This window comes from Trichoplusia ni, chromosome 13 (assembly GCF_003590095.1).
Source record: "Trichoplusia ni isolate ovarian cell line Hi5 chromosome 13, tn1, whole genome shotgun sequence".
NCBI lineage: Eukaryota > Metazoa > Arthropoda > Insecta > Lepidoptera > Noctuidae > Trichoplusia > Trichoplusia ni.
This window is the reverse complement of record NC_039490.1, coordinates 8,335,769-8,347,014: the sequence shown is the minus strand read 5'-3', so window position 1 is coordinate 8,347,014 and position 11,246 is coordinate 8,335,769. Positions and strand designations below refer to the sequence as shown.

General features: G+C 41.5%; 2 protein-coding genes across 2 annotated transcripts; one reads left to right on the top strand and one right to left on the bottom strand.

Annotated features, from left to right (window-relative positions):
- The first annotated feature begins 1,779 nt into the window (after positions 1–1,779).
- LOC113500230 lies at positions 1,780–2,925 on the top strand. The gene has a single exon (XM_026880939.1). It carries the CDS (start codon positions 1,780–1,782, stop codon positions 2,923–2,925), a length of 1,146 nt encoding a protein of 381 aa, XP_026736740.1.
- A 1,066-nt stretch (positions 2,926–3,991) lies between these two features.
- LOC113500229 lies at positions 3,992–6,761 on the bottom strand. Its single transcript, XM_026880938.1, has 2 exons — positions 5,697–6,761; positions 3,992–4,021 (listed from the first exon to the last, which is right to left on the bottom strand). The coding sequence occupies exons 1-2, from the start codon at positions 6,759–6,761 to the stop codon at positions 3,992–3,994; spliced, it is 1,095 nt and encodes a 364-aa protein (XP_026736739.1).
- Between the last annotated feature and the right edge of the window lie 4,485 nt (positions 6,762–11,246).

Here is an 11,246-nt window from a genome sequence, read left to right as displayed (position 1 = left end):
ACTTGAAATACCTACTCCATATTGAGCCAAAAATACTTGCTTCAAGTGCTTAATAAAATATTAAGAGTATTATATGGCAACAGGTGCTGTTTAGATCTTAATCTTAATTTCCTGTATCAAAATATTAAGGAATACATTGGTAATCGTCTCATTTTCAACAACGCGGTATTATACAGGGTGTACGCGCATTTAAAGTGTCCAATGCCTCAAAAAGCTCTACAATCAAAATTACAATTCAAATCCCTTGAATTTTGCACTCCTGGCGACGGATGGCCGCTCAGAAAGGCTGAGGCTAAAATCTTTGCGCATAAAACCCTAAAAATATAGGCAGAAAAAAATGCACTCTAAGCTATGTATTTGGCTAACCATTCTTCAAAAACACCACTGTTTCTTATCCCGTTAATATCTCATGTTCTTAATTAATTAAGCTGGAAGATGCATGTACTAGAAACTTGTGCTAATTATAAAGAGCTAATAATAATTAATACCAGTAGCGAGAAGATTATCTTTCTACTAGTTTTTTAAAAGGGAATTTGACTAAAAATATTTGATACATATTTCTCATTTTAATAAATACAGAAAAATACGTCTTTTGAGTGTTTTTGACTGCAAAGATAGTCCAGTAGAAGAGGTCACCACGACACGTGTTGCAGGTTCGATCTGCGTAGGACAAGCAATTGTGGGTCTTGTTAATGTGACTAGATTATATGTAAGTACACCTCTACACGACACAAGGATTAAATATTGTAGTGCGAGAGTCATTTTTTAATATTAGGTACTTCTACAAAAGATATTCCTCTGCAAAGTCAAACATAATTATCGTCATAATCAATCACCTTCATTCCCAAATTCCCCTTACCCATACAAAACCTAATTGCCACGAAACTCTAAAAACGATAACCAGAAATCGTTTTTGAAATCCGCTCATAAATACGGCCAAATAACGTTATTGTGGAATGTTCCAGAAGACTAAGCGGTCACAAATAAGTCTTAGAGCCCTGGAATTGTAAAAGAGCCATAATCCAGATTACTTTTGAGGCAATTTCGAGAATTTTGAACAAGTTTTAGAACCGACAGCTGTTTTACGTATATTACGGACGCCACAGCAATAGGAATGATGACGATGATGAATGATGATGATAGTCCGTCTGATATAGTCAGTCAGATAAATAATTTAATAAATCAATATTAGACACGTATTTTCGCCTATATCTGAACAATGCAAATTAATAAAGATAAAGCTCTCAGGCTTAGGACCAATTATTCTTGTGACGCAACGAAAGCGTCAGTTCCATTCAGTTAATTTGATAAATTTATAAATTAATAAATGAATGCGGACAACATCACATACATTGTTCTGAATCCAAAGTAAGTTGCTAAAGCACTTGTGTTATGGAATTCAGATACAACGAAGGTACCACAAACACCCAGACCCGAAACAATGTAGAAATGTGAATTTTTACATTGAACCAACCGGGGATCGAACCCGGGAACTCAGAACTAGCGACACCTTGAAACCGGTGCGTACGCCACTCGACCACGGAGGTCGTCAATTTATGTTTTCTTACTACATACCTTGGGGACATTAAAAAAGAAAATAGTATTCATCCCTGTTGATAGCAGACCTTTTGAAATTCTTGTTGTCAAAGTTCTATTTGTATGACGTAATTACCATACATTGTACCATACATTGGATTCGATCATTCGCGCGCATCGAATACGGACGTGCCTTATAAAGTGCAACGTGCAGACATTTAAATTCGCGAACAGCGCGGCTCTATGCCGCTGCCCGTCTCTGTCGCTATGAGTTCAACACTCATAGCCAACGCATTGTTGGCGTTTATACAACACGCCATCGACACCATGGATGAAGTTAGCATCTTGCAAATATGCAAGACTAACTTCAAGGAAGAAGAAATAAGCAGTGGGAAGAGACTGCTGTACATGAGCCTGGACAAGATCGACCAGATGCCGTCTAGACGGAGGGACGGTACGGAGAAGAGCGTCCAAGACATAATCACCTTGCTGAAGGTGACCGATCCGAACGACGTTCCGACTTTCGTGGCGAAGGATCTGCATAAGCTGCCCCCCGTCACGTTCGACCACGTCGACGTCACGAGGCTCCTAAAAGACATCATCTTCCTGAAGACGAGCCTGTCAGAAGTGCAGTCCAAACAAGAGGTCTCGGAAAAGACCATTCAGGAGCTGCGCGCGGAAGTAGTGTTATTGCGTAACACTATGTCTGTAAGTAGGTCACCTGACGAGGCCTCTAAGGTGAACACACGTCGCGGCTCGCAAAACCTTTCCGTCTGCAGTTTTGCAGCGGCTGATTTCGATGCGACTGCAGTTGTAGGAGAGTGCAATGCCCCGATTGCGAAAGAAGTATCCGCGTCGACGCCTCGGCGCGTTTATGCTGACGCCGCTGCTCCAAAACCGAGCTGCGTGACCTTACCCCGCGCGCCCGCGCCGGCGCCCGCGCGTTTTCCTGCAGGAGCCGCGCCTGCTCCGTGCGGGGTCCCGCTGCCCGCCGCACCGAGTGTGCTGCTGCTGAGACGGGATGAAGACGGTTTTGAGGTGGTGCAGAGGAAGAAGCGTCGTCCCAAACCTACAAATAACCGCTGCGGCAAGGCTCCAACAAAGCCCGAACAACTAGTGCGTGCCGCGCAGCCGAACACGCCGGTATACATCTCCCGCCTACATTACTCTGTGAAGCGAGAGAGTATCGTCGAGTATGTGCGCCAGAAGTTGAAATACACGCTGAGGGTGCAGGAGCTGGAGTCGAACCGCAACGTCAACTTCAAGGCGTTTGTGGTGCGAGTACCGAATTGCTTCCTGCATCTCGTCTTAAATGAAGACTTCTGGCCTCAGAACGTGGTGTTCCGTCGCTTCCGCGGACAAGTTCCACCAGAAAGCACGAAGACGTAGTATAAGGAAGCTTACTAACTTAATGTAAGCTATATATACTAACAACTATTGTATAAATATCTATGTTAGTCTGTACGGTATATGTCTATGGGCCTTAGTAGCCTGATAATAAAATGATTTATTATTATTCTCTTTATTTAAATTAAAAAACATATAAATTACATTTTTAAATATAGGCATATAAAAAAAACAACATATATTTAAAAATATAAAAAATAGTGTCCAACCGGCAACGGGAACAGGGCCCAAGCTGCCGGTGGTCAGGGCTCCAGAGAGAGGAACCTCCTCACGATGCGCGCCGTGTCCAGAAGTACCGCTTTCTGAATCAAACCCTTGACCCAGACGCCCAACGAGAGCCTCCGAAGATGTTGATCGAGGCTCTTGGCTATTAAGCCATTGGCACTTACGACTATCGGGACAATGATTGCCGAGTCCACCTCCCACAAGTCGACAACCTCGTGAGCTAAATCCAAATATTTCAATTGTTTTTCTTTTTCTGCTTTCACGAGGTTCTCGTCATGGGGGATGGTGATATCAACAATCATTGTCCGACGCTCTGATCGGTCGATCACCACTATATCAGGCTTATTGGCAACAATAGTCCTGTCAGTGATGATAGACCGATCCCAGTACAGTGTGATATGACCACTTTCGAGAACTGGGTCGGGCACATACTTATAGTACGGCACCTCAGATTCCAAAAGTTTGTACTTCAGAGCAAGCTGCTGATGGATAATCCTGGCCACTTGGTTATGTCTGTGCAAGTATTCACCGTTAGCAAGACGAGAACATCCCGAAACTATATGTCTCAAGGATTCACCGGAGGAGTGACATGCCCGACAGATGTCAACTGTACCATCCTTAATTATATATTTTCGGTAGTTATTCGTCATGATAACTTCATCCATAATTGCACATACAAACCCTTCGGTTTCTCCAAAGAGATCTCCGAAGCGTAGCCAGGCCACGGACGCTAAGAAATCTACATCGGCCCCGTGAAGGGTCCGATAATAGCGTCCGTGTAGCTCCTTGCTTTGCCATACATCTTTGCGGTCTTTGACGCTCATTACGACAGGTTTGTGCCAGTTCTCTTTACCTAGAGAGAGCGGAGTGAAGGCCTTATCCACTGCCACCACATCTCGGTGCATCCCCACGTTCACTCGGAGGAAATACTCCCTGAGGTTACATACCTCGCGATTATGGAGGGTCTTGGCATTTAGGAAGCCACGACCCCCACACTTTCGCGGGATATATAACCTCATTACCGATGATCGCGGGTGGTGCATTCGATTTGCGGTGAGCAGTGTGCGGACTCTTCTATCCAAGGCGTCCAGTTCGGTCTGTGTCCACTTGAGTATGCCAAAGGAGTACATTATCACTGGCATGACCCAACCATTAAAGGCACGCACCTTGTTACCGCCCGACAAGGAACTTTTTAGTACCTTATTCAGGCGGCCAAAGAAACGTGTCTGTAACGATTGTTTCATGTCAGCAACATTAATGCCTAACGCCTCTGACATACCCAGGTATTTGTAGGTTTCCGTTGAGGAGAGGGACCTCAGGTTTATAGAATCCGAGAGCTGTATGCCCTGGGATTCTACAATCCCACCTCGTTTTACATGCATGACTGCACATTTGTCAACACCAAATTCCATTCTGATGGAATTACTGAAGCTTTCAGTAATCTTCAGTAACTTCATCAGTTGCAACTTGTTGGAAGCAAACAATTTCAGGTCATCCATGTACAACAAGTGGGAGATTACCTGGCTTCCTCTCCGCAACGAGTAGCCCAGCCTTGAATTCTCAAGCAGAGTGCTAAGAGGATTCAAGGCTAAACAGAACCACAGGGGACTCAAACTGTCACCTTGAAATATTCCCCGCTCAATCCTAATAAGTTGACCGCTCTTTTGGATATCCCGACATCCTGGATAGTGAAGCACCGTAGTCCATTGCCCCATACATGACTTCAAAAAAGTGCGTAGAGTTGTATTGATTTTATACAACTCTAGCACCCTCATGAGCCATGCATGTGGCACCGAATCATAGGCCTTCTTATAATCTATCCAACATGTCGACACACCCTTTTTGGAGCGGCGAACTTGTTGGCAAATAGTCATATCAATAAGGAGTAGCTCCTTAGTACCACGTGACCCATTCCTACATCCATTCTGAGAGGCAGACATGATAGAAAACCGTTCAATATGGTCATTAATCTTTTCTCTCAGAATGGATGTAAGCAGTTTGTAGATGGTGGGTAAACATGTAATGGGTCTATAATTTTTGGGGTCCGTGGTACTACCTGTTTTGTGGAGCAGATGGGTGGAACCAGTAGTGAAGAACTGTGGGAGCACGCCCGAGTCTACGGCAGATTGGAATTGGGATGCTAAGCAACCATGTGAACTTGGTAGCCATTTCAACCAGAAGTTATGCAGTCCATCCGGGCCCGGGGCTTTCCAATTGGCCAACGGACGGACTGCATTGGCTACGTCTTGGGGACTAATATCAATAGCCCCCATTTCTTCTATTCGTTCACACGATTGCTCAACATCACGTATCCAATCCCCCTCAGAGTGGGTTACAGGCGCCGACCAGATGCTGCGCCAAAACAAATTTGTAGCGACATCATCCGGCAGGCGTCCGGCACCCTCCTCCGACGCAGGTTGCTCCCAAGATCTGTACACCCATCTTTGGTCTCTTTGGAACATACGGTTCTGGTGAAATCGGTCCACCCGAGTCTTGTACCGTCGAATACGGCTTGCCCAGGCACACACCTTTTGCTTAAAAAAGTCAATGCGTTCTGTAACTCGGGCGGTGTATTCGCTGGGGCTAATATTAGTCCCAGCAAACGCCCGCTTTACAAAACGCATGACCCTAGGGCGAGTGTTTCCGCCCCGAAACGCAACAAGTTTGGCTATGAGTGTCCTGGCCTCAGCAACACGCTTCTCAATCCTGCACTGCCAGGCTGGTGCCGCTTGCTTAGGCCGTGCAGCTGTGTTATCTCGAAAGGTAACACCAGCTACACGACACGCCGCAACAGCCGCACAGTACAGAAGCGAGTGCGTGTCACCGAGGTCTTCGCTGTTCTCAAAATAACTGGATAGCAGCGAATCCAGGACGCCCATTAGCGCCTTGTTTCGGTTGTGCATGGGCAAGCGAGGTAGTTGTGGTCTCTGGTCCCGGGGTGTTGACCGATACTCCAGAACCGCCTGTTCCAATGTACTCCTTATATGATCACTGCACTGGGTACTTACAGTTATAGCACCGTCATCATCTCCCCCGTCAGCAGGGTTGGCAGGCAGCGCGCTTGCAGCTGGCGCTTCCGCTATTGACGGGGTAACGACGACAGGGCTAGTCTGCACTTCAGAGCGCAATCGATCAAGCGTCGCGTCATCCAACCTGTGATTACGTTGGATAACTCGCACTTGATCCGACAAACGTTGTGCCGATACGTCGACGTCCGGTTCAAGGGTCCGAAACAGAGAGAGCATTCTGGCACGGTACGCAGTGAGGTTAGTTCCTCCCTCTGTCGCCCCATAGTAGGCGCGCATGACATTCTCGTTCATGGGTCGAGTCCACTTCATGCGCTGCACTACACCACCGGGAGCGGGAGCCCTGTTCGAGGCCGGTTGGCCTGAGGGCGCCAAGCTGCTCGGCGGCCGGCGCCTCCCCGGCCGACGTACAGGTGTTGGAGACGTCGGCGGGGAGTAGTACTCGTCGCTGGAGCTCGACGCGACTGCAACTGCCGGCGCTGGACCTCGGCCCGGCGGCAGCTGCGAGGCGGAGCTCGGCGACGAGCCCGGGGATGGAAGGCGTGCTGCTCTTCTTCGTGTCAACATTTATCTATTCTTGTTTTCTGAGTCGTAAATTACATATTTTATAGTGATGACATATGTCATCGTACATCGGATTTACATTTTTATTTACTTTTTTTATTTTAATATGGTTTCTTGAGTTTTATATGTGCACTTTTACTATATACTATTATAAAAATATTGTTTATTGTATAATTATCGTAAAGAAGTTCGAAAATAAAAATATTCAGAAAAAATAGATGATTGACGGTTGACACGAAGTTTTTTTTTTTTTTTTTTTTTTTTTTTTTATTGTATTTGCCATCTCCACGACCGATTTCGGTCACAGTGACCTCTTAATCTCCATCATGTCCACAATTTTCTGGCTGGAGTTGCAGCTGGAGTTGTCAAACATTCACAACTCCAGCTGTCTTCGATGAGCTTATGCATGGGTGCCCTTGCCAGCCCTGTTTATGAACTTTACGAGATCTCTTCGGTCCGACTGAAACATGTTAACAAAAATTTCTTACAATTTGCTTACGTAATATGATTAGGATTTCACGGAACGCTGACTAAACCACTTCCTTAAAAGGCATCTTTATAATCCTGCCGGAATAATAATGGGTAAGAAGGCAATTACTATCAAAAATCAATATATTTCAGTGTAATCGAGCTTAAAAGATCAATCATCCCTTTACCATCATCCATTACTTTTAATTGAGGAAAAAGAACATTATCTGTTATTTTTCTCGATATTCATGAAAATTTAAATACGTGTTTTGCTAGAACGAAACATGGAAGCGAAAATGAAACATTTCGCTTGCAATGTTCAATGTTCATCCATGCAATTTTCATAATTCTGGCTAACTGTCCACCCAGGTGTTGCACAAGTTGTGAAACAACCAAACTTCTGCCATTACTATTCTCAGTTAGTTGAATGTATTTCTGAAATAAATAAAACTAGACAAATCTTTTTCAAATTATTTTGTTCAAATCACTCTCATCTATACTTCTATACTTCTATACTAATATATAAAGCTGAAGAGTTTGTTTGTTTCTTTGTTTGTTTGAACGCGCTAATCTCAGGAACTACTGGTCCAAATAGAAAAAACATTTATCGAGGAAGGCTTTAGGCTATAAACCATTACGCTACGACTAACAGGAGCGAAGATACAATGGAAAATGTGAAAAAAACAGGGCAGGTATAAATCATAACTTAAATCTTCTACCCACGGGGACGAAGTCGCGGGCAACAGCTAGTTTTGAATAAGAGAAGCATCTGTCGCTCGAAAGCTAGATGAATTGAAACAAAATGTTAAAATATCGGGTCTAATTTCGATGGTATCTAATTTCGCAACACCATTGGTTATTGTTTATATATAATCAATTTAAAAAAGTGATAAAGAGAGCAAAAGCCCTGTTGTGACACTTATGACCAGATTAATCACCAACTGCAAAATACATCATTTTTACCAGGAACTTAAACTTTGTAATCAGGATCTTTCTCATGAACGTATGCAAAAATCAATGAGTAAATATATGTAAATTCTAATGTCAAAACCATAACTGATTAAAATGATACCAACCACATGATGAAAAGAAAAACTTCAACCAAGTCAAACAAAAGAATATGAGGAGGCGAAAACTTATCAGAAATTAATTTATAACTCATACCTACTTAAGTCTTCTACAAGCAAGTTTGGACCATAAAATATTAGACACCATATTTTAAAGGTCTTTGTTTCACAAACAATGGTCCAAGATAGAATCTTTCGGGAGCAAAATTGGGTGATACGTATGAAATTGACGAAGTTGGGAGCTCTGGAAGCCAAGAAACTTGGTCGTGTGAACCAATTAAGTTCTTAGTGGTAATAAAATATTATGGAGATGAAATACGATCGCTTATACAAACAATAAATAATGGGAGAGAGATAAAAAACAAGCGAATGCTTGACTCTCAATAATACGAGGAAATATAAATAGCAATTTATTGTAGTTCCTTTGTTTTGTTTGAGAGATCGAGAGCCCGTAAAGCATTTAAGTGATATTTCATCGATATCGTTTTTATGGACGGTTTTGTTCCGATCTCTTAATAAGACCGTTGTTTATTTGTAAATCACAATGACGGGAACTGGGAAACAATAGTTTTATTGATAGACTTATGACAAACGGAATTTATTTTTCAATTTAATGTTTATTAATTGCAAATTGCTGTGGTTTTACCTTTTATCTCACCATCACCCATTTAAAGTTAATTGGAAGATATAAACCGTTCCACAAAAGGTTTATAACAATTTTTGTGATAAATAAAGAAATTTTCTTAAGAACATTTGTTTAATGAGAACACTAATATTTTAGATGTTGGCTCTAATAGAATATTCATATCATGTGACAAGTAAACGAGAAGTACCACTTCAAAATTATAAATAGTGATCTTAAAACAACTTGCTCTGAGGACTTTCATATGGCCTATTCGAATAGTGAAAGTAGTGACCTAACTTCCAAGACCATGGCAAAGAAGTGGAGATTTGCAAATCAGGAGTTATAAATATATTTCAGAAACAAAAAATATTGGTATTGGAAATTTAAAAACAACCAATTTTTTAGTACTTTGTTCCACAGTCGGATTTTTAAATTTGGACTCCACTGTTGGTCGAAGCTGACCTTTTCAGAAATTATTTTAACATCATACTAATATTTTATGTAAAACTTGACTGTTAATGGTATTATTTGTTGAATACTAGCACTCTTTGTTGGAAGACCGACGAAGAAAAGTGAAGTGACTTGTTCTTTTAAATTCGACTTTCCTACGCTTCCCTTAAGGCATAAAATTTCACTTTCCTCAGAAAACTCTGATACCAAGTAATCTAAACAGAAGCGTAGGTTGAAATATATGAACTCTTGGTATTTAACTTATCCGTTTGTGTATCATTAATTCAATTTCCATGAAGGAAAAATTGTATTCTAAGTAACTGAAGTTTTGTAGAAAATTAAACAAATTACGATGAAGGAACGTTATCAATTTTTGTCCTTAATTCATTGGCATAGGTTTAATGTACATGAAAATTCTACCAAACTTAACATTGGTTACATAGCTTTAGAAAGAAATAATAAACAAAGACGTGATATCCGAAATATTGGCACTGCAGTGGACGTCAAAAAAAACTGAAGATGAAAATAAAAACAAACAAACAATTGAAATATGAAGCAAAAGTAGTCACAAGAAGCTATAACATACCAAGAAATTAACACACCAATTTTATCCCACCGCAGATCACACGACAAGCAAGAAATACTTCGAAAGTAAACAGCTAACCAAAAGCTAGCTAAGAGTAAACACAAGATGCTAACAGAAAAATCGTTTGCTGTAAACAGAAGCTTTCTTCCAAAACAAATATTTGTAGGACATAATAAAAACATGGGAGTAACAGGTGCTGAAGATAGATAACAGACTCGCGAGGCAAATTCACACCTGGTTTTGTACGGAAATGCAATTGTGGGAGTTAAGGATAACTAATAAAAAGAAAATGTTTACTGTTAAGACTTTGTCCCGATGGGCTTGGTTTGTTAATATCGAAGACCTTTAAGCAACTACGTTACGAGCCTTCTTTCTTTCAAATCTTAAATGATTCTGGTAACACGCTCCCTATCATAATACGACAAGATTAAACCACTTTAGGCTTACACTATTGTATTCAAATTACTAGATGTGGGTTTTAGATGCAAAACCTTCCTTCGAAATCGATCCAGCCGTTTGGGGTGAAAAAGTTACAAACATACACATCAGACACACATTATAATCATACTTTTTGTTTCCTAAGGCTAGAATCTTAAAACTTGCACCACGGTAAGGTATCAACAATTTCACACCTGTTTTTAGGGTTAGGTCGAATGAAAAAAACATGGGAGCAATTCCAATGATCTCGACCGTAGGCCGTAAACTTTGGGTAACGTTCAATGGCCGAAGGATTCTGGATACACAATTTAGTTAAGAAACTTTGCAAAACGTGCCGGATACAGGTTTAAATTCGGTACGTGTGAATTGTGAATGATCTGAGGGATTTACGGCGGAGAAAGGATTGTGGTTTCCGAAGCTAGTGTAAGCATGGAATACAGGAATCCGAGTTAGAATCCTTGAAGTAAATTCAGATTTCGTTTTCGGTCCCGGTGGTTTTGAATTTGAGGTATTGTTTTTTAGAAACAACGAGAGCGAAATGAAGTCCAATCACTCAGCCTCTGTGGATGCAGGCTTCTGTTTGAGTATAGATTGAAAAAAGAATGCTGCTTACGTTCAAAATATACAGATAGAACCTGAAGGGTGAATACCATTTGATACTGCCAATATAAATATAGTTTCTATTGGTGTAGGATCTATTTGGTCTACTCGTATTCTTGGAAAAAGAGTAATTCATAGTTCAAGAAAATAATTATGTTAATCATAACATGAGGAGAACAAATAACGTCACCATTCCCATTTCGCATATCAGATTTGATTTGATCTCACACAGACAAACTTAAAAGTTAAAACTA

Bases quoted from the DNA above. Each gene is read 5' to 3' on its own strand.
- LOC113500229 (XM_026880938.1), bottom strand. From the start codon at position 6,761: ATGTTGACACGAAGAAGAGCAGCACGCCTTCCATCCCCGGGCTCGTCG. The intron at 4,022-5,696 runs GTGTGTGCCTGG...CGCTCTCTCTAG, and splicing joins TTGACTTTTTTAAGCAAAAG to GTAAAGAGAACTGGCACAAA.
- LOC113500230 (XM_026880939.1), top strand. From the start codon at position 1,780: ATGCCGCTGCCCGTCTCTGTCGCTATGAGTTCAACACTCATAGCCAAC.